The sequence below is a fragment of the Ipomoea nil genome, unplaced genomic scaffold (assembly GCF_001879475.1).
Source record: "Ipomoea nil cultivar Tokyo-kokei standard unplaced genomic scaffold, Asagao_1.1 scaffold0222, whole genome shotgun sequence".
Lineage (NCBI taxonomy): Eukaryota > Viridiplantae > Streptophyta > Magnoliopsida > Solanales > Convolvulaceae > Ipomoea > Ipomoea nil.
Window position 1 is genome coordinate 319,795 of NW_017616650.1, and position 24,421 is coordinate 344,215.

General features: G+C 34.4%; 2 protein-coding genes across 2 annotated transcripts in view; one reads left to right on the plus strand and one right to left on the minus strand.

The window, feature by feature from the left end:
• Positions 1–17,791, plus strand: part of LOC109192995 (histidine-containing phosphotransfer protein 2-like) — a 39,167-nt gene extending 21,376 nt beyond the window's left edge. Inside the window, exon 3 of the transcript XR_002056184.1 lies at positions 17,720–17,791. The gene's annotated coding sequence lies outside the window, so the exon portion shown is untranslated. The remainder of the gene's footprint in view (positions 1–17,719) is intronic.
• On the minus strand, positions 17,600–23,987 carry LOC109192988 (putative ABC transporter B family member 8). Its single transcript, XM_019343733.1, has 9 exons — positions 23,662–23,987; positions 23,492–23,546; positions 22,989–23,167; positions 22,058–22,515; positions 21,415–21,955; positions 21,151–21,330; positions 19,675–20,955; positions 18,728–19,143; positions 17,600–18,102 (listed from the first exon to the last, which is right to left on the minus strand). Exons 1-9 carry the CDS (start codon positions 23,920–23,922, stop codon positions 17,748–17,750), a joined length of 3,726 nt encoding a protein of 1,241 aa, XP_019199278.1. The 5' UTR covers positions 23,923–23,987; the 3' UTR covers positions 17,600–17,747.
• Positions 23,988–24,421: the final 434 nt, after the last annotated feature.

The following is a 24,421-nucleotide window of genomic DNA, read 5'->3' on the forward strand; positions in this document are numbered from 1 at the left end:
TTGCATTTCAAAATTTTCTTCATTTTAATCGATAAATTATTAAAAATTATTTTCGGATCTTCCACATTAATTTTGTAATCTGCTACGTCGATATAGATGGTCCACATATTTCTAAATTTAGATTTTCTTCATTTTAATTGATAAATTATTAAAATTTATTTTCGGATCTTCCACATTAATTTTGTAATCTGCTACGTCGATATAGTTGGCCCACATATTTCTCAATTTAGATTTTCTTCATTTTAATCGATAAATTATTAAAGTTTATTTTTGGTACTTGCCCAATAATTTTGTAATCCGCTGTGTCGATATAGTTGGCCCACATATTTCTCAATTTGGAAAGGACTTGAATTGGATTGAGTCATCCCCAGTCTATATAAACTTATCCTCTTGAATATTATTTCTCAATAGCAGCGAACTTTGTTGAGTTCCCTAAATTGGCTGTCATTTTTCGCCTCTTGCTTGATAGTCAACAAGTACTTCTATTTCCATTTCTTCCTCTTTTGTTTTACAAATCGGGTGAAAAGACCTTTATTTCTCATTTTTTTTATCAGACCTGAACTGGATCGAGACATCCCACTCACTTGTTATAAAATGATTTTCGGTTCAAAACAACAAAGTTTTGCATTCTGTGCGTGGGCCTTGCGTGCAGGGTCCGGGTATTACAAACTATATGACATTGAAAACGTTATAAATCTTTTGCATTTCCAGATTTTTTTTTTCATTTTAATCGATAAATTAATAAAATTTATTTTCGGATCTTCCACATTAATTTTATAATCTCCTACGTCGATATAGTTGGTCCACATATTTCTCAATTTAGATTTTCTTCATTTTTATCGAGAAATTATAAAAATTTACATTCGGATCTTCCACATTAATTTTGTAATATGTTGTGTCCATATAGTTGGCCAACATATTTCTCAATTTGAAAATGACCCGGATTGGATTGAATCATCCCCCTTCTATATAAACTTATCATCTTCTTGAATATTATTTTACAATAGCAGCAAACTTTGTTGAACCTCTTGATAGTCATCACGTTTTCTCTTTTTATTTCTTCCTCTTTTGTTTTACAAATCCGGTGACTAGAAATTTATTTCTCATTTTTTTTTATCAGACCTGAACTAGATCGAGTTATCCCTCACACTTGTTATAAATTGATTTTCTGTTCATCACAACAAAGTTTTGCATTCTGTGTGTGGGCCTTACGTGCAGGGTCCGGGTGTTACAAACTATGTGATATTCAAAACGTTATAAATCTTTTGTATTTCTAGATTTTTTTAATTTTATTCGATAAATTGTTAAAATTTATTTTCGGATCTTCCACATTAATTTTGTAATCAGCTACGTCGATACAGTTGGTCCACATATTTCTCAATTTAGATTTTCTTCATTTTAATCGATAAATTATTAAAATTTATTTTCTGATCATCCACATTAATTTTGTAATTTGCTACGTCGATATAGTTGGTCCACATATTTCTCAATTTAGATTTTCTTCATTTGAATCAATAAATTATTTAAATTTATTTTCTGATCTTCCACATTAATTTTGTAATCTGCTACGTCGATATAGTTGGTCAACATATTTCTCAATTTAGATTTTCTTCATTTGAATCAATAAATTATTAAAATTTATTTTCAGATCTTTCACACTAATTTTGTAATTTGCTACGTCGATATAGTTGGTCCACATATTTCCCAATTTAGATTTTCTTCATTTTAATCGATAAATTATTAAAATTTATTTTCTCATCTTCCACATTAATTTTGTAATCTGCTACGTCGATATAGTTGGTCCACATATTTCTCAATTTAGATTTTCTTCATTTGAATAAATAAATTATTAAAATTTATTTTCAGATCTTTCACAATAATTTTGTAATATGCTACGTCGATATAGTTGGTCCACATATTTCTCAATTTAGATTTTCTTCATTTTAATCGATAAATTATTAAAATTTATTTTCTCATCTTCCACATTAATTTTGTAATCTGCTACGTCGATATAGTTGGTCCACATATTTATCAATTTAGATTTTCTTCCTTTTAATCGATAAATTATTAAAATTTATTTTCTAATCTTCCACATTAATTTTGTAATCTGCTACGTCGATATAGTTGGTCCACATATTTTTTGAAGAACAGAACTCAATTTATTAAATCTGAAGCAAGAACATCAACAAGATAATGTGGCGGTACATCTAACCACTCACCGGGACCTGACTCTGAAACGGCCTCCCTTGCTAAAGCATGGGCTGCACGGTTCGCAGATCTCGTAGCATAACAAAAGGTAATCCCCCCTATTGAAGAAGCTACCTGTTTTACATCTTGTATTAGCAGACCAAACGCAGAACTAAAAGGTGCTGAATCCATAGCATGATAACAAAGCTGCGAATCGGTCTCAATATCCACCTCCCCCATGCCTGTGCTCCGAGTCCACATATTTTTCAATTTAGATTTTATTCATTTGAATCGATTAATTATTAAAATTTAGTTTCTGATCTTCCAAATTAATTTTATAATCTGCTATGTTGATATAGTTGGCCCACATATTTCTCAATTTAGATTTTCTTTATTTTAATCGATATATTATTCAATTTTGTTTTCATATCTTCCACATTAATTTTGTAATCTACTGCGTCGATATAGTTGGCGCACGTATATCTCAATTTGGAAAGGACTTGAATTGGATTGAGTCATTCCCCGTCTATATAAACTAATCTTCTTCTTGAATATTATTTCACAATAGCAGCAAACTTTGTTGAGTTTCCTAAATTGGCAGTCATTTTCCGCCTTTTGATAGTCAACACGTATTTCTATTTCCATTTCTTCCTCTTTTGTTTTACAAATCTGGTGACTAGACTTTTATTTCTCATTTTTTTATCAGACCTGAACTTGATCGAGCCATCCCCTCACTTGTTATAAAATGATTTTCTGTTCAATACAACGAAGTTTTGCATTAAGTGCGTGGTCCTTGCGTGCAGGGTCCGTGTGTTACAAACTATGTGACATTAAAAATGTTAAAAATCTTTTGCATTTCCTCATCTTCTTCATTTTGATCGATAAATTATTAAAATTTATTTTTCGGATCTTTCACATTAATTTTGTAATATACGTCGATATAGTTGGTCCACATATTTTTCAATTTAGATTTTCTTTATTTTAATCGATAAATTATTAAAACTTATTTTCGGATCTTCCACATTAATTTTGTAATCTGCTACATTGATATAGTTGGTCCTATATTTCACAATTAAGATTTTCTTCATTTGAATCAATAAATTATTAAAATTTATTTTTTGATCTTCAACATTAATTTGGTAATCTGCTACGTCGATATAGTTGGTCCACATATTTCTCAATTTAGATTTTCTTCATTTGAATCAATAAATTATTAAAATTTATTTTCAGATCTTTCACACTAATTTTGTAATCTGCTACGTCGATATAGTTCGTCCACAGATTTCTCAATTTAGATTTTCTTCATTTTAATCGATAAATTATTAAAATTTATTTTCTCATCTTCCACATTAATTTTGTAATCTGTTACGTCGATATAGTTGGTCAAAAATATTTCTCAATTTAGATTTTCTTCATTTGAAACAATAAATTATTAAAATTTATTTTCAGATCATTCACACTAATTTTGTAATATGCTACGTCCATATAGTTGGTCCACGTATTTGTCAATTTAGATTTTCTTCATTTTAATCGATAAATTATTAAAATTTATTTTCTCATCTTCCACATTAATTTTGTAATCTGCAACGTCGATATTGTTGGTCCACGTATTTCTCAATTTAGATTTTCATCATTTGAATCATTATATTATTAAAATGTATTTTCAGATCTTTCACACTAATTTTGTAATCTGCTACGTCGATATAGTTGGTCCACATATTTCTCAATTTAGATTTTCTTCACTTTAATCAATAAATTATTAAAATTTATTTTCAGATCTTTAACACTAATTTTGTAATCTGCTACGTCGATATTGTTGGTCCACGTATTTCACAATTTAGATTTTCTTCATTTTAATCGATAAATTATTAAAATTTATTTTCAGATCTTCCACATTAATTTTGTAATCTGCTACGTCGATATAGTTGGTCCACATATTTTTCAATTTAGATTTTATTCATTTTAATCGATTAATTATATTATTAAAATTTAGTTTCGGATCTTCCACATTAATTTTTGTAATCCGCTACGTTGATATATTTGGACCACATATTTCTCAATTTAGATTTTCTTTATTTTAATCGATATATTATTAAAGTTTGTTTTCATATCTTCCACATTAATTTTGTAATCTACTGAGTTGATATAGTTGGCCAACGTATATCTCAATTTAGATTTTCTTCATTTTAATCGATTAATTATTAAAACTTATTTTCGGATCTTCCACATTAATTTTGTAATCTGATACGTTGATATAGTTGGTCCACATATTTATCAATTTAGATTTTCTTGATTTGAATCAATAAATTATTAAAATTTATTTTCGAATCTTCAACATTAATTTTGTAATCTGCTACGTTGATATAGTTTGTCCACATATTTCTCAAATTAGATTTTCTTCATTTGAATCAATAAATTATTAAAATTTATTTTAGGATCTTCCACATTAATTTTGTAATCTGCTACGTCGATATAGTTGGTCCACATATTTCTCAACAAAGATTTTCTTCATTTTAATCGATAAATTATAAAAATTTATTTTCTGATCTTCCACATTAATTTTGTAATCTACTGTGTCGATATAGTTGGCCCACATATTTCTCAATTTAGATTTTCTTCATTTTAATCGATAAGTTATTAAAATTTAATTTCGGATCTTTCACATTAATTTTGTAATCTGCTATGTCAATATAGTTGGCCCACATATTTCTGAATTAAGATTTTCTTTATTTTATCGATATATTATTAAAGTTTATTTTCATATATTCCATATTAATTTTGTAATCTGCAGCGTCGATATAGTTGGCCCACGTATATCTCAATTTGGAGAGGACTTGAATTGGATTGATTCATCCCCGTCTTTAAAAACTGATCTTCTTCTTGAATATTATTACACAATAGCAGCAAACTTGGTTGAGTTTCCTGAATTGACAGTCATTTTCCGCCTTTTGATAGTCAACACGTATTTCTATTTCCATTTCTTCCTCATTTGTTTTACAAATCTGGTGACTAGACTTTTATTTCTCATTTTTTTTTATCAGACGTGAACTTGATCGAGCCATCCCCTCACTTGTTATAAAATGATTTTCTGTTCAATAAAACAAAGTTTTGCATTATGTGCGTGGGCCTTGCGTGCAAGGTCCGTGTGTTACAAACTATGTGAAATTCAAAATGTTAAAAATCTTTTGCATTTCCACATTTTCTTCATTTTAATCGATAAATTATTAAAATTTATTTTCGGATCTTCCACATTAATTTTGTAATCTGCTACGTCGATATAGTTGGTCCACATATTTCTCAATTTAGATTTTCTTTGTTTTAATCGATAAATTATTAAAACTTATTTTCGGATCTTCCACATTAATTTTGTAATCTGCTACGTTGATATAGTTTGTCCACATATTTCTCAATTTAGATTTTCTTCATTTGAATCAATAAATTATTAAAATTAATTTTCGGATCTTCAACCTTAATTTTGTAATTTCCTACGTCGATATAGATGATCCACATATTTCTCAAATTAGATTTTCTTCATTTGAATCAATAAATTATTAAAATTTATTTTAGGATCTTCCACATTAATTTTGTAATTTACTATGTCGATATAGTTGGTCCACATATTTCTCAACAAAGATTTTCTTCATTTAAATCGATAAATTATAAAAATTTATTTTCTAATCTTCCACATTAATTTTGTAATCTACTGTGTCGATATAGTTGGCCCACATATTTCTCAATTTAGATTTTCTTCATTTTAATCGATAAGTTATTAAAATTTAATTTCGGATGTTTCACATTAATTTTGTAATCTGCTATGTCAATATAGTTGGCCCACATATTTCTCAATTAAGATTTTCTTTATTTTATCGATATATTATTAAAGTTTATTTTCATATATTCCACATTAATTTTGTAATCTGCAGCGTCGATATAGTTGGCCCACGTATATCTCAATTTGGAGAGGACTTGAATTGGATTAATTCATCCCCGTCTTTAAAAACTGATCTTCTTCTTGAATATTATTACACAATAGCAGCAAACTTGGTTGAGTTTCCTGAATTGGCAGTCTTTTTCCGCCTTTTGATAGTCAAAACGTATTTCTATTTCCATTTCTTCCTCATTTGTTTTACAAATCTGGTGACTAGACTTTTATTTCTCATTTTTTTTTATCAGACGTGAACTTGATCGAGCCATCCCCTCACTTGTTATAAAATGATTTTCTGTTCAATAAAACAAAGTTTTGCATTATGTGCGTGAGCCTTGCGTGCAAGGTCCATGTGTTACAAACTATATGCGAAATTCAAAATGTTAAAAATCTTTTGCATTTCCACATTTTCTTCATTTTAATCGATAAATTATTAAAATTTATTTTCGGATCTTCCACATTAATTTTGTAATCTGCTACGTTGATATAGTTGGTCCACATATTTCTCAATTTAGATTTTCTTCATTTTAATCGATAAATTATTAAAATTTATTTTCTGATCTTCGACATTAATTTTGTAATCTGCTGCGTCGATATAGTTTGTCCACATATTTCTCAATTTAGATTTTCTTCATTTGAATCAATAAATTATTAAAATTTATTTTCGGATCTTCCACATGAATTTTGTAATCTGCTACGTCGATATAGTTGGTCCACATATTTCTCAAATTTGACTTTCTTCATTAGAATCAATAAATTATTAAAATTTATTTTCGGATCTTCCACATTAATTTTATAATCTGCTACGTTGATATAGTTGGTCCACATATTTCTCAATTTAGATTTTCTTCTTTTTAATCGATAAATTATTAAAATTTATTTTCGGATCTTCCACATTAATTTTGTAATCTGCTGCGTCTATATAGTTGGCCCACATATTTCTCAATTTAGATTTTCTTCATTTTAATCGATTAATTATTAAAACTTATTTTCGGATCTTCCACATTTATTTTGTAATCTGCTACGTTGATATAGTTGGTCCACATATTTCTCAATTTAGATTTTCTTCATTTGAATCAATATATTATTAAAATTTATTTTCGGATCTTGAACATTAATTTTGTAATCTGCTACGTTGATATAGTTGGTCCACATATTTCTAAAATTAGATTTTCTTCATTTGAATCAATAAATTATTAAAATTTATTTTAGGATCTTCCACATTAATTTTGTAATTTACTACGTCGATATAGTTGGTCCACATATTTCTCAACAAAGATTTTCTTCATTTTAATCGATAAATTATAAAAATTTATTTTCTGATCTTCCACATTAATTTTGTAATCTACTGTGTCGATATAGTTGGCCCACATATTTCTCAATTTAGATTTTCTTCATTTTAATCGATAAGTTATTAAAATTTAATTTCGAATCTTTCACATTAATTTTGTAATCTGCTATGTCAATATAGTTGGCCCACATATTTCTCAATTAAGATTTTCTTTATTTTATCGATATATTATTAAAGTTTATTTTCATATATTCCACATTAATTTTGTAATCTGCAGCGTCGATATAGATGGCCCACGTATATCTCAATTTGGAGAGGACTTGAATTGGATTGATTCATCCCCGTCTTTAAAAACTGATCTTCTTCTTGAATATTATTACACAATAGCAGCAAACTTGGTTGAGTTTCCTGAATTGACAGTCATTTTCCGCCTTTTGATAGTCAACACGTATTTCTATTTCCATTTCTTCCTCATTTGTTTTACAAATCTGGTGACTAGACTTTTATTTCTCATTTTTTTTTATCAGACGTGAACTTGATCGAGCCATCCCCTCACTTGTTATAAAATGATTTTCTGTTCAATAAAACAAAGTTTTGCATTATGTGCGTGGGCCTTGCGTGCAAGGTCCGTGTGTTACAAACTATGTGAAATTCAAAATGTTAAAAATCTTTTGCATTTCCACATTTTCTTCATTTTAATCGATAAATTATTAAAATTTATTTTCGGATCTTCCACATTAATTTTGTAATCTGCTACGTCGATATAGTTGGTCCACATATTTCTCAATTTAGATTTTCTTTGTTTTAATCGATAAATTATTAAAATTTATTTTTGGATCTTCCACATTAATTTTGTAATCTGCTACGTCGATATAGTTGGTCCACATATTTCTCAATTTAGATTTTCTTCATTTGAATCAATAAATTATTAAAATTTAGTTTTGGATCTTCCACATTAATTTTGTAATCTGATGCGTCGATATTTTTGGCCCACGTATTTTTCAATTTCGAAAGGACTTGAATTGGATTGAGTCATCCCCCGTCTATATAAACTGTTCTTCTTCTTGAATATTATTTCACAGTATAGCAGCAAACTTTGTTGAGTTTCCTAAATTGCCAGTCATTTTCCGCCTTTTGATAGTCAACACGTATTTCTATTTCCATTTCTTCCTCTTTTGTTTTACAAATCAGGTGACTAGACTTTTATTTCTCTTTTTTTTATTAGACCTGAACTTGATCGAGCCATCCCCTCACTTGTTATAAAATGATTTTCTGTTCAATACAACAAAGTTTTGCATTATGTGCGTGGGCCTTGCGTGCATAGTCCGTATGTTACAATCTATGTGACATTCAAAATGTTAAAAATCTTTTGCATTCCCTCATTTTCTTCATTTTGATCGATAAATTATTAAAATTTATTTTCGGATCTTCCAAATTAATTTTGTAATATACGCCGATATAGTTGGTCCACATATTTTTCAATTTAGATTTTCTTCATTTTAATCGATAAATTATTAAAATTTATTTTCGAATCTCCCACTTTAATTTTGTAATCTGCTAAGTCAATATAGATGGTCCACATATTTCTAAATTTAGATTTTCTTCATTTTAATCGATAAATTATTAAAATTTATTTTCGGATCTTCTACATTAATTTTGTATTCTGCTACGTCGATATCGTTGGCCCACATATTTCTCAATTTAGATTTTCTTCATTTTAATCGATAAATTATTAAAGTTTATTTTTGGTAATTGCACAATAATTTTGTAATCTGCTGCGTCGATATAGTTGGCCCACATATTTCTCAATTTGGAAAGGACTTGAATTTGATTGAGTCATCCCCAGTCTATATAAACTTATCCTCTTCTTGAATATTATTTCTCAATAGCAGCAAACTTTGTTGAGTTCCCTAAATTGGCTATCATTTTTCGCCTCTTGCTTGATAGTCAACAAGTATTTCTATTTCCATTTCTTCCTCTTTTGTTTTACAAATCGGGTGAAAAGACCTTTATTTCTCATTTTTTTATCAGACATGAACTGGATCGAGACATCCCACTCAGTTGTTTTAAAATGATTTTCGGTTCAATACAACAAAGTTTTAAATTCTGTGCGTGGGCCTTGCGTGCAGGGTCCGGGTATTACAAAATACAAACTATATGACATTGAAAACGTTATAAATCTTTTGCATTTCTAGATTTTTTTTTCATTTTAATCGATAAATTAATAAAATTTATTTTCGGATCTTCCACATTAATTTTATAATCTCCTACGTCGATATAGTTGGTCCACATATTTCTCAATTTAGATTTTCTTCATTTTAATCGATAAATTATTAAAATTTATATTCGGATCTTCCACATTAATTTTCTAATCTGTTGTTTCGATATAGTTGGTCCACATATTTCTCAATGTGGAAAGGACTTGAATTGAATTGAGTCATCTCCGGTCTATATAAACTGATCTCCTTTTTTAATATTATTTTACAATCGCAACAAACTTTGTAGAATTCCCTAAATTGGAAGCTATTTTCCACCACTTGATAGTCAACACGTATTTCTATTTTCATTTCTTCATCTTTTGTTTTACAAATAAGGTGACTAGAAATTTAATTCTCAATTTTTTTTATCGGAGTTGAACTGGATCGAGCCATCCCTCTCACTTGTTATAAATTGATTTTCTGTTCATTACAACAAAGTTTTGCATTCTGTGCGTGGGCCTTGCGTGCAAGGTCCGTGTGTTACAAACTCTGTGACATTCAAAACGTTATAAATCTTTTGTATTTCCAGATTTTTTTTTAATTTTATTCGATAAATTGTTAAAATTTATTTTCGGATCTTCCACATTAATTTTGTAATCTGCTACGTCGATACAGTTGGTCCACATATTTCTCATATTAGATTTTCTTCATTTGAATCAATAAATTATTAAAATTTATTTTCGGATCTTCCACATTAATTTTGTAATCTGCTACGTCGATATAGTTGGTCCACATATTTCTCAATTTAGATTTTCTTCATTTTAATCGATAAATTATTAAAATTTATTTTCTGATCTTCGACATTAATTTTGTAATCTGCTGCGTCGATATAGTTGGTCCACATATTTCTCAATTTAGATTTTCTTCATTTGAATCAATAAATTATTAAAATTTATTTTCTGATCTTCCACATTAATTTTGTAATCTGCTACGTGGATATAGTTGGTCCACATATTTCTCAATTTAGATTTTCTTCATTTGAATCAATAAATTATTAAAATTTATTTTCAGATCTTTCACACTAATTTTGTAATCTGCTACGTCGATATAGTTGGCCTACGTATATCTCAATTTGGAAAGGACTTGAATTGGATTGAGTCATCCCCCGTCTTTATAAACAGATTTTCTTCTTGAATATTATTTCACAATAGTAGCAAACTTGGTTGAGTTTCCAAAATTGGCAGTCATTTTCCGCCTTTTCATCGTCAACACGTATTTCTATTTCCATTTCTTTCTCTTTTGTTTTATAAATCAGGTGACTAGACTTTTATTTCTCATTTTTTTTATCAGACCTGAACTTGATCGAGCCATCCCCTCACTTGTTATAAAATGATTTTCTGTTCAATACAACAAAGTTTTGCATTATGTGCGACGGCCTTGCGTGCAAGGTCTTGTGTTACAAACTATGTGAAATTCAAAATTAAAAATCTTCTGCATTTTCACATTTTTTTCATTTTAATCGATAAATTATTAAAATTTCTTTTCGGATCTCCCACATTAATTTTGTAATCTACGTCGATATAGTTGGTCCACATGTTTTTCAATTTAGATTTTTTATTTATTTTAATCGATAAATTATTAAAATTTATTTTTGGATCTTCCACATTAATTTTGTAATCTGCTACGTCGATATAGTTGGTCCACATATTTCTCAATTTAGATTTTATTTATTTTAATCGATAAATTATTAAAATTTATTTTCGGATCTTCCACATTAATTTTGTAATCTGCTACGTCGATATAGTTGGTCCACATATTTCTCAATTTTGATTTTCTTCATTTGAATCAATAAATTATTAAAATTTATTTTCGGATCTTCCACATTAATTTTGTAATCTGCTACGTCGATATAGTTGGTCCACATATTTCTCAATTTAGATTTTCTTCATTTTAATCGATAAATTATTAAAATTTATTTTATGATCTTCCACATTAATTTTGTAATCTGCTGCGTCGATATAGTTGGCTCAAATAATTCTCAATTTAGATTTTCTTTATTTTAATCGATAAATTATTAAAATTTAGTTTCGGATCTTCCAAATTAATATTTTGATCTCTTACGTCGATATAGTTGGCCCACATATTTCTCAATTTAGATTTTCCTTATTTTAATTGATATATTATTAAAGTTTATTTTCAGATCTTCCACATTAATTTTGTAATCTGCTGCATCGATATAGTTGGCCCACGTATTTCTCAATTTGGAAATGACTTGAATTGTATTGAGTCATCCCCTGTCTATATAAACTGATCTTTCTTCTTGAATATTATTTCACAATAGCAGCTAACTTTGTTGCGTTCCCTAAATTGGCAGTCATTTTTCGCCTCTTGATAGTCAACACGTATTTTTATTTCTATTTCTTCCACTTTTGTTTTACAAATCAGGTGACTAGACTTTTATTTCTCACTTTTTATTCAGATGTGAACTTGATCGAGCCATCCCCTGACTTGTTGTAGAATGATTTTATGTTCAATACAACAAAGTTTTGCATTCTGTGCGTGAGCCTTGCGTGCAGGGTCCGTGTGTTACAAATAATGTGACATTCAAAATTTTAAAAATCTTTTGCATTTCCAGATTTTCTTCATTTTACTCGATAAATTATTAAAATTTATTTTCGGATCTTCCACATTAATTTTGTAATCTACGTCGATATAGTTGGTCCACATATTTTTCAATTTAGATTTTCTTTATTTTAATCGATAAATTATTAAAATTTATTTCCGCATTAATTTTGTAATCTGCTATGTCGATATAGTTGGCCCACATATTTCTCAATTTAGATTTTTCTTCATTTCAATCGATAAATTATTACAGTTTATTTTCGGATCTTCCACTTTAATTTTGTAATCTGCTGCGTCGATATTGTACGTTGGCCCACATATTTCTTAATTTGGGAAGGACTTGAATTGGATTGAGTTATCCCCGCCTATATAAACTGATCTTCTTGAATATTATTTCACAATAGTAGGAAACTTTGTTGAGTTCCCTAAATTGGCAGCCATTTTCCGCCTCTTGATAGTCGGCATGTATTTCTATTTCCATTTCTTCCTGTTTTGTTATATCCCTAATCTCTTGCGTGCATGGGTACGGGTGTTACAAAATATGTGACATTCAAAATGTTATAAATTTTTTTGCATTTCCAGATTTTCTTCATTAATTTTGCATATCTGCCATGTGTTGACGTTGTTGGTGACTCATTCATTTCTCTTTTATTTTTATTTTTTTTTACTAAATTTGAACTGGATTGAGTCATCACTCAAGTCTGTAATCTGTATGAAGCAATACTATGTTGCATCAAGTCATCACTCTATGTTCTATGTTCTGCTCAGTAACTCATTTATTTTACAAATTTGCTATATGTTGAGATGGGCTGTAACTCACAGCTGGTTTCTTAATGTTTGACTTATCTCAATTGGATTGAGTAATCACTCTTAGTCTATATAAAGTGGTGTTTTGTTCAGTACGTACTATTTCACATTTAGTTATCACATGTTCTGTGACAGTCAATGCATATGAAATTTTGAGCCATATCGAAAGGCCTTAGCTGGGCTTGGAGGTCTGGCATTAGAGACATTGAAATCCAATCAGATGCTGAGAAAGTCATTAATTGGATTTTGGGTGATTCAGAGCTAAGAGGACCTATATGTGATCATGTTGAGAACATTCGACATTGGCTTAAAGAAAACTGGAAGGTTTCAATCCGAAAGATCGTACGCGAACAGAACAAGTGTGCAGATGCTCTCGCCAGCATGGGCGCCAACATGGACGTGGAATGGCGTGAGCTAACGAGAAATCCATCTGGTATGGAGGAAATCATTGGCAATGATCGCCTGCGTGCGACCTGGCATCGTAGTGAACGGAACTAGCTTCCCTTCGGGGTATCCCCCTCCCTGTCGATCCAAAAAAATGCATATGAAATTTCTCATTTTTAGGTTTCCCTCATTTATTTCACAAATCTGCGGTGATTGGTTTGTCATTTTTTGGCCAAATCTAATCCAGATTGTGTCATAACTCTAGTCTAAATAATGCAATATTATTTCATACAGTCCTCATTTCTTGTTTTCTCTAAGGGTCCGTTTGGAAAGCAGGAAAATGACTTCTGGAAAATGTTTTCTGGAAAATGAGTCATTTTCCGGAAAACATTTTCCTTTCTAGTGTTTGGTTGCATTATGGAAAACTGTTTTTCTGTGTTTGGTTCATTTTCTGGAAAATGAGTAGAATTGTATAATTAAACATTTTAATTATTTTATTTAGAATATTACAACATGTATAATAATATATAATAATATAATATTAATTTTAAATATAATAAAAAATAGCTAAGTTTTTCAAAAAAAAAAAAAAAACTAATAATATATCAAAATATTATGGTGGTGGTGGTGGTGTAGTGGTAGTGGTGTTATTCGTTATATAATAATAATAATAATAATAATAATAATAATAATAATTGGTGGTGGTATGACGGTGGTGGTGTGGTGGCGGTGGTATGGTGGTGGTGGCGACGGTGGTGGTTGCGGTGGTATGGTGGTGGCAGGGGCGACGGTGGTTGCGGTAGTATGCTGGTGGTGGCGGCGACGGCGTTAGTGGTGTTGGTGTGATGGTGGTGGTAGTATGACGGTGGTGGCAGTGGTCGTGTGGTTGCGGTGGTGGTGGTGGTGGCGGCGACGGTGGTTGCGGTGGTATGGTGGTGGTGGCGGTGGCGGTGGTTGCGGTGGTATGGTGGTGGTGGTGGCGGTGACGACGGTGGCGGTGTGATGGCGGTGGTGTGGTGGTGGTGGTGGTTGCGGTGATATGGTGGCGGTGGTTGTGGTGGTATGGTGGTGATGGCGGTGGCGGTGGTATGGTGGTAGTGGTGGCGGCGACGGTGGTATAGTGGTGGTGGTGGCGGCGGCGGTGGTGTGAAGGTGGTGGTGTGGTGGCGGTGGCGGCGGCGATGGTGGCGGTGGTAGGGTGGTGGTGGTGGTGGTGGTAGTGGTTGCTGTGTTGGTGGTGGTTGTGGTGGTGGTGTGATGGTGGCGGGGGTATAGTGGTGGTGATGGTGGTATGGTGTTGATGATGTTGGTGGTGGTGTGATGTTGGTGTAAAAGTTGGAAAATGACTTCCCCCAAAAAAAGGGGAAGTCATTTTCCTCCAAAACAAGCCTATTTTCCAAAGTCAATGGAAAACGATTTCCGTTGACTTGATTTTCCAGGCACATCCAAACACTGGAAACTTGGAAAATGATTTCCAGAACTCATTTTCCAGGATTCCAAACACACCTTAAGTGCAATGCTAAGGCACAATTCATTTTCTTACTAGGATGGCAGACGAGCATGCTCAGGAGATAGCTAACCTGCGACAATCCTTATTCGACCAGGTTTGTTTTAAATATTTATTCATTGAGAGATTTTATTATGTGTAATTTTTGTTACAAAATTTCCTTGTTTGCAGCACTTTGTTTCCTGTTGCAGTTATATTTTCACGCAAAGTGCACAAGTCATTCACTAATTTATTTTTTGTCCATGGTTAACTTTGTTCCAATGTATTATATTCTAAGATGGGATCAAGTTCACTCAAGTTCAATAGTTATGCTGTGCAACCGAATGCACCATGCGCATGGTGCATACGATGCAAAACGACGTCGTTTTGACTAAAAACGCGCGTCCCACTTAAAGAAAAAAAAATCAGGTTCGATTCTCGGCAATAGCATTATTGTGGATATATAGTTATGAATTTCTGGATATATAGTTATAAATTTCTGGATATATAGTTATGAATTTCTGGATATTTAATTCATTCATTGTGGATATTTAGTTCATTCATTGTAGATATTTACTTCATTCATTCACTGTGGATATATAGTTATGAATTTATGGATATATAGTTATGAATTTATGGATATTTAGTTTATTCATTGTGGATATTTAGTTCAATCATTGTGGATATTTAGTTCATTCATTGGGGATATTTAGTTCATTCATTGTGGATTTTTACTTCATTCATTCACTGTGGATATATAGTTATGAATTTATGGATATATAAAAATGCTATTGCCGGGAATCGAACTTGATTTCTTTTTTAAGTGGGACGCGCGTTTTTTAACCAAAACGACGTCGTTTTGCATCGTATGCACCATGCGCATGGTGCATTCGGTTGCACAGCATAATTTGAGAAGTTCACTCAACTGGGCTATAAAATGGGTCAAACCATACCTGAAAGGCAATTTATATCCTACACCACGGCGCGCGTTACACTATGCGCCCAGATGCAAAACGACGTCGTTTTAATTTTTTTTTTTTTTTGAAATTTTCCGCCCCACTGAATGGCAGTAGTTTTTTCTTTAAGAAAAAACCCGTTGTTCAAGAATGTACATAATGTTATACTAGAATACACATAACTGTATACATGAATGTACATAATTATATAACAAAATATACATACTCTTTTTAAAAGATAATACACATAATCTAACATAATACATAATAAACATAAACTTTTAACATAATACACATCAACTATTAACATAATACACACAAATTTTCTGATTCGGATGTACATAATTGTATAAAAAGAATGTACATAATTGTATAAAAAATGTACATAACTGTATGAACCAATACACATAACTGTGTGAACAAATACACATAATCCCAGCAACTTCCTACCGCGCCTCCCAAAACGACGTCGTTTTGAGATGCGCGCGGCGCACAGTGCTATGTGCGCCGTGGTGTAGGGTATAACGATTGTACCTGAAATTCCTTTCCCCTGAAAGGAATTCTAAGAGTGGACCAAGGTCATTTAATTGGGCTACATTGTATATGGGTCAAATCACACTACAAATTTTAAATCCTATCAATTAGTTAGTCTAAAGCATATGTTATCTCTTATATTTTCAACGTGGGACTCTTAAAGCAATGCAGCTATTTTTCGTCTAATGATGATTGGTCTCCGTGCAGCAACTGCTTAATGAGAAATTCATCCGAACTGAGGAAATAGATGTAGGGCTCCCTGGCTTTCTGGAGGACTTTTACTGCACTTATTTCCTTGAGGCAGAGAGGCTTGTGGGGATTCTTAAACTAGAGCGGTAAGATTACTACTTTAGACACTGCCAATTTTCTGTCATGGTTTCTCATTTTCTTAATGTTTGAGATGCTTATATGTGCTACTCATGCATGGCCCTCCTTTTGATGTTGAATCAATTGAACTGTACCTTCATGAGTTCAGATCCAACACTAAAAGGTATTTTCATTTCCATTCTACCCATTAACAATTGTTCGGTATATTATACTGCCAATTTTATGCCACGGGCCTCGTTCATGTACCGTGCAGTGCTAGTGCTGTTAAAGTGCTGACACAGATAGGCCGCTGCATTGAATGTAGCTCTGCATTGGACTTTGCTGGGTAAAATTCAAGTCTTTTGTTCCTTTTTCTTTGGATGGGAATGGGGTTGTCATATATGCTGAATTGAAATAAATATACTTATATGCTTAGATGGATTTATCCACTCACTGTGAAATTGACTGTGTTACATTCATCAATGGATTAGATGCTTGGCCTGTTTGGAGGAGGCGAATTCAGAGATGAAGTACCTGAAGCGCCAACTCAAGAATTACTTCAGGGTTTTCACCGAACAACATCTATTGTTTGTTCATAACTATATATCCATTTTATGGTTGTGTTTTAACCTTTTTTCAACACGTTTATTCTTTTTCAGTTGAGGAGGCAAGGCCCTCCTACTGTGATCGATGACTGCCTAGACTTTGGCGACGATAGCAGCAGCGAGGAGTAAAAGAAATGGCTTGTAAACTCCGCATTGTGACCCTAACCGGGAATACATTCCCTTTTGAATTTAGAACTTTTATGTTATAAATACTTGCCCGATATTCCTCCAGCAGAAAGAAGAGGAAGTTTGTGTACCTTATATTTCTGTAGCAGAAGAGAGGAAGTTTGTGTTTTATAGCATGCACTGGCATTTGACATTTTTTCATATTTATAAGATTGATTTCCTACATTATATAATAGTAATAATATAAGGTTAAGAAATTTTACATTATAAGACGACATTATTGTAGAGGTAGGCATGGAACTTGAATTGGTGCAAAAATCCTAATTATTTTGAAGGTTGACAAGGTTGAAAAACTGGCCACGCTTGTTCTTGAGCTGGGAATAAGTTCCATGTTCCACAACCTTTCCCTCTGAAACCAGGGCGATGGAGTCCAGGTTCTTGATGGTGTTAAGCCTGTGCGCCACCACCATTGTCGTCCGCCCGATCATTATCCCGTCTAAAGCTTCTTGCACTACTTGCTCTGATTCCACGTCTAGTGCACTTGTGGCTTCGTCCAAGAGCAATATGGTTGGGTTCCTGATGATTGCTCTAGCAATGGCAATTCTTTGCTTTTGCCCGCCCGAGAGTTGAACCCCTCTTTCACCGCATTCGGTGTCGTATCCCTTTTTCAACGATCTGTATTACATCAATTGCATTAGTAACTCGTTTATTGAGTTATAATATGCTCTATAGTCTGTACTACATGTGTTGCATTAGTAACTCGATCATTTACTGAGTTATATGATGTCTGCCTATCAATGTTGCAGAAGGTGCTAGGTGCTAGTCAAGCATCAGGGGCGCTTAGAGAGCCTAGGCACCTCCTAGGCGGTCGAGTAATTTGAGTATATCGCCTCTACTTTTTTCACTCAGGGTTGTGAGTTGTTAGACTATTATAATCCCACAAATTGGTCACTACATATGTTAGATGGTTAGTTGAATACATGGAGCCTGGAGAAATATAGAAGAGGAGCAACCGAGCAAGCAAAAAATACCACTCGGTTGAGTTGGGCGCCGACTCAACCTAGTTGGATGCCAACTAAGCAAAGTTAGGTGCCCAACTCAGCGCCTAGTCGGCCAGCCAACTAAAAATTGCCCAGGGTTGAAATCGGCTCAGCCTAAGGACGCCTAGCGCCTAGGCGGCCGCCTAAGCCGATTTTTACGATACTGATTTTTATAATATCAGTTACATTAGTAACTTGTTTATTGAGTTATATGTTAGTTGCATTAGTAACTAATTTAGTGTGAATATAGAAATACTTACGAGATGAATTGGTGTGCATTTGCAGCCTTGGCAGCTTCAATAATCTCATTTTCTGAAGCATCAAGCTTTCCGAACAATATGTTGTCCCTGATTGTGCCGGAATATATGACCGGCTCCTGGCTGACCAGTGCCATTTGTCGTCTATACCACCCAATATCGAAGGACCTGACGTCCACCCCATCTACTCTGATAGACCCTCCATCCACGTCGTAAAATCTCTCGATCAAAGCAACAATGGTGGACTTTCCGCTCCCACTTTTCCCCACCAGGCCAATGCTCGAACCTGCTTTCACTTCCAGACAAAACTCTCGCAGTATTGGCGTCTCAGGCCGGCTTGGATATGCGAAATTCACTTTCTTGATCTCTATCTTCCCTGATAGCTTTTCCAGGTTTGTTCCACCATTGTCAACCTTTCCCTGATGAGCCAAAACGAGGAAGAAATGAGAAATTATAGGGACAAGTTGGTCAAGCTATTAGTTTAGTAATCAATACGAGGGGTCTATTCGTCTCCTTGATCTGAACTGGTCAACTATGTACAATTTAGGCTAGTTTATATACCTCCTTGTAGTTAGGGCCACTCCGGATAGCGGTCAGATTATTGACTTGGTAATCACAAGATTACAAGTCTTGATTTGAGCCGGCTATGTGTAACCTAAGTTGGTCCTTTGCCGGCTAGAGTCGTAATGGTAAAGCTGTTGACTTGGTAACTATAAAATTACAAATTTGATTCCCAATAGGAACGGTCTATTGATCACTTTAGTTTGAGCCGACCAACTATGTGTAACCTAGACTACTAAATCCTTACTTATGATCCATTGCCGACTAGGTCCACAAGGAACACACCCTCGGATAGTGCTAGTCGGCAAGGAACACACCCTCGGATAGTGGCAGTCACCCAGAAAAGAAATGAGAAATTAAAACTTGGATGTTGATGATAGTGTACTTACATTGTAGGGGCTAGTAATTATGGATGGTCTGTCAAGAATGGCGAAAATGGAGGCCACAGCGGCTGATCCTTTAGCTAAATCAGAAGTCATACTTCCAGCATCAGCTATGACTTTCCCTGTGCTGACCAATATAAAGAAGGTCTTGAAAACATCTCCAGATGAAATCTCTCCATTGCTCACTAGCTTCCCACCATACCAGAAATCCAATGCCCAACACATAAAGGTCAGACCTTGAGCTGATCCAATCCCAATTCCAGCCAACCAAGATTTCTTCTGTGCCTCTTTCCTCGGCTCATCCTGAGCATTATCGAAGATGTCAAGCACCTTGTTTATGCTCCCGAACGACGTCACAATCCTGTGGTTATACACCGCCTCCACTGCGATCTGTGTGCTGCTGTTTTGAGCCTTCACAAACTTGGTTGTGATGGTGGAGAGCAGGACTTTTCGGGTGTAGAAGCAAAGGATTGTGAGGGGCTGCACGGCTATCATGACGAGTGCTAGCTTCCATGCTACGACTAGCCCCATTACCATGGCGATTGTGACCGATGATGCAGCCTGGACTAGCAGGGAGAGTCTGTCCGCTACCAGGGATTTAACCATGGCTGCCTCGTTGCTGAGCCGGGCACACAAGGCTCCACTCGAGTTGTGTTCCTCGTCGAACCATGCTGTTTCGAATGTCAAGATTTTCTCCAGCATTCTCAAACGGATCCGTCTCGTGAGGTGCTCCCCCATGTAGGCAAAGCAGTAGTGCTGGCAGAGGTTGAGAGTGATGGAGAGAAGGCAGAGAAGGGCGAAAACGAGGCAGAATTTCTGGATCCTGGCTTGCATTTCCTCGTGGCTCGGGGAGAAAAAGGCCGAAATCATCCCTCCTATGGTTAATGCATATGTAGGCTGCACTGCCCCGAATGCAATAGCTGAAATGCTGCCTATCAGGCCTTGTTTCCACTCGGTTAGGTTTAGCCCGAGGAGCCTCGAAAAGGAGGGGGATGGTTGATGATGATGATCAGTTGGCACTTTCTGGGCGGTCTCGATGAGCAAAGGGGATGATGCTAAAACTGCAGGGCTTGATTTTTCTGTGCTTTGTCTACCTGCATTCGAAGACGGGGCGAAACTCTGATCTTGATCAGCACAGCTGAATTGCCTCTGGAGCTTTGCCATTTGTGCATAATGCCCATTCTTCTCCATTAGCTCACTGTGGGAGCCTTGCTCAATTATGCACCCACCACTCACAACAGCAATCAAATCCGCGTTTCGTATCGTTGAGAGCTTGTGTGCCACCACCTGATCAAATTCAAGAAAATGGGTAATATATATATATGATCTAGTACCAACTAATTGGATCATTTGAAGTTGTTAAGAATGGCCCGGTTGTCCACTTGAGGGGAGTGTTAAAGTCATCAAATAAGAGAGAACATATGGGTTCATAAGGCCATGGGTTACACTAGCTAATTGGTTGGATTCAATCTTTTGCAGTACCAGTGTTGTTCTTCCAGCTGAGGCTTGGTCTAGTGCATCTTGGACCAGCTTTTCTGATTCAGAATCAAGGGCACTAGTGGCTTCATCAAGAAGAAGAATGACAGGGTTCTTGATTATTGCTCTAGCAATCGCGATCCGTTGCTTTTGCCCTCCAGATAACAGTGCTCCTCTTTCCCCAACCTGCAGTGCCAAAATCACATGAAATTTTTCGATCAGATCAGATCGAAGAAACAGAATCGATGAGATGAAGAAAATGGTGGTGACCTTAGTTTCATATCCTTGAGGGAGTTGCCTAATGAAATCATGAGCATTTGCTGTCATGGCAGCAGCCACCACTTCCTCCATGGAGCCTCCCAGCTTTCCCAACATGATATTCTCCCTTATGGATGTCCCAAAAAGCGCGTGTTCTTGGCTCACCAATCCCATCTGCCCTCTCAGCCATTTCACCTGCAACGCGTTTATCTCCACCCCATCAATGCATATGCTCCCGCTGTTTGCATCATAGAACCTCTGCAGCAACGCAATGGCGGTGGATTTCCCACTCCCACTGGCTCCAACAAGCGCCACCGTCTTCCCAGCTTCAACCTTTAGATTCAAGTCCTTAAGGACTAGGCTCTCGGGGCGAGAAGGGTATGCAAATTTCACATTCTTGAACTCCAGCTCCCCGCGAATCGTGTCCAGTACCATCCCACTTTTGTCCTCACCGTCTATCTTTGGAACACGGTCTATCCTCGAGAATATTCTCGAGGCTGCAACTGAGGCTTCTGTGAAGTATTTCACCTCAGGCAGTGCCATTCCTAATGATCTGCACACAACATACACCAGTTCTGGGATTATTAGATCACAGAATTCAATTCTGGAATGCAAAGAATGATCAAAACGAACGAAAAAAGGAAGCTAGACTTACAGTCCACCCAAGACATAGGAAATTCCAGCTGCATAAATCCTTCCTCCACTCTCTCCCTTATGCATGATCAAACGGCTGCCATACCAAGCAAGAAAAGCCCAAATAGCGAACGAAAGGCCGGTGCTTCCAACAGCGAGGCCTTTCGCGATCCCGATCTTCATCCCGAGCTTAATGGTGCGGTCAAGAATGGAAGAATACCTCTCAAGAATGCTCCTTTCAGCAGTGAATGAGTATATGGTCTTGATGGAGCTGAGAGCCTGGCCTACAATGCCATTTGCTTTGCTGTACTCCTTGAATGACTTCTTGGATAGGTACAGAAGGTATTTTCCATAGATTAAGCCAGGGATTATCAAGATAACTATTGTGGGATATGCTACTAGAGATAGCCTCCATGAGAAATATGTTGAAAATCCAAGCCCTGAGAGGAACACTGATGTGTGCATCAAAAATATGGGTACCTGCAATATAATCATTGTTAAAGTTGAGCATATATATATAATATATAAACATAAATGTCCAATCCAACTATCAGCTTAGACTTTTAGTAGAAATATAATGGAGCACATACTTCAATTGAGTATCAGAACTAATTTAACCCCGGACTATGGTCCAGGTAACGTGAAGGGGCGTGTTGAACGTACAACCCAACTATCATGTTAAAGTTTTAGTTGAGACGATCAGTATATATGCATGCCTGAATTTCTTTTTCTTGGGATGACATGCATTTTATCTTCGTTTTAACGTAACCATAAGGGATACATCATGTTAAAGATCAGACTTCTGACCTAACTTTTTTTTTTTTCGAGCATGAGTCAAATTTTATAGGTCCCACTGGATCAATTCCAGATTAGTTTTATTGTAGTGCGATACTAGATGCTATATGTGTGTGTGTGTATATATATATATATAAATGAATAGGAGAGCTGAGCACCTTTTCACTAAGGACTTCTTGGATGAGAGAAGTGTCTTTGGAAATGCTGTTGGTGATTTCAGAAGTAGTTGCTTCTTGAGAATCAAAGAAGCCAACTTCTTGCCTCAATATTGCCTCCAAATATTTGTATCTAATTTTCAACACTTGTCTTTCACTGGTTTTACTCCAGCAATACCCTTCTGCAAATTTAAAATCATTTATGCAAAAAATATACTATTCTTTAGAATCATTATTTTAAAATACTAAAAGCAAAGATATAGTTAATTAGTACATTGTACATATATATATACATATACTATGTTTCCTGCTTGTCTCACATGCCCATACACTAGGAGATACACTACTTCTAGGGTTTTGTAATGACATAACATGAAGCAATTAATCCACTATTCTCTCTCTCTTCCAGCCATTTATTAGGAAGAAATTCAAGAAATTAATTAAAGAAGATGATTTTCCCATTAAAGAAAGTTAAAAATGTTGAAGGAAGGAAGGAAGAAATATACCCATGAATCCCATAACCATGACTGCCAATCCCAGTAGCACAAAGTATAGACTACACTGAAACCCAAAAAAAGAAAAGTCAGAAAAAACTAATTTGATTTGGAGAAATAGGGGAAATTTATATACATAGAGTTTTAAAGTAAAATTTGGAGAAAAATAAATAAATACTAACCTTCTCTACTTCCCTCATCAAATTGCCATTGCTTATCTGAGACTGAGAGTTATTACTGCCATAACCCAAGGTGTTAAAAAGATGGCTAACATAGAGCAGCAAACAGTTTGTAGACATTCCATCTCCAATGGCCCCCAAAGTGCCTAAACACATTAGAAAAATGTCGATCCAATCTGCATATCTAAAGATAACAATTATCGAACTCTTCCCCTTTTTCCCTTCTTCTCCTTCCATTTTGTTCTGGGATAATGAAGAACTCATTATATTCCCAGCTAGCCAAGAAAACACTTAGTTTTTGCCACTCTAAACAACTGCACAAGAGAGGAAGTTACTTAATTAGCTTGGAATGAAACCAAAGGGAAAAATTGGGTTCTTAAATAGAAGTGTTTGTATCATTTTGTGGGGTATGTTTTTAGGTTTTTGGTGATTGCTGCTTTCAGTATGACCAATCCATGATAACACTTTATATATGAGATTTTCAAGGAATTGCATATACATGACAATGACCCATATATTATATTATTGTCCTATGGCCCCCTTTCTAGTGCTCTTTCTTTTCTTCTTTTCCCAAATCTCTTTTTCTTGTTTTTTTTTTTTTTTTTGATTGATTATATATATGATTTGTGCCTACGTGGTCTAGTGGTATGAAGTGTCTCTCTCAAATGGGAGGTCATGGGTTTGAGCCTCAGTTTCAGTAAGTTGAGAAAGTAGTAGCTATGAACATATAATACATTGTAACAGAGTTAGTAGTACTCAAAAA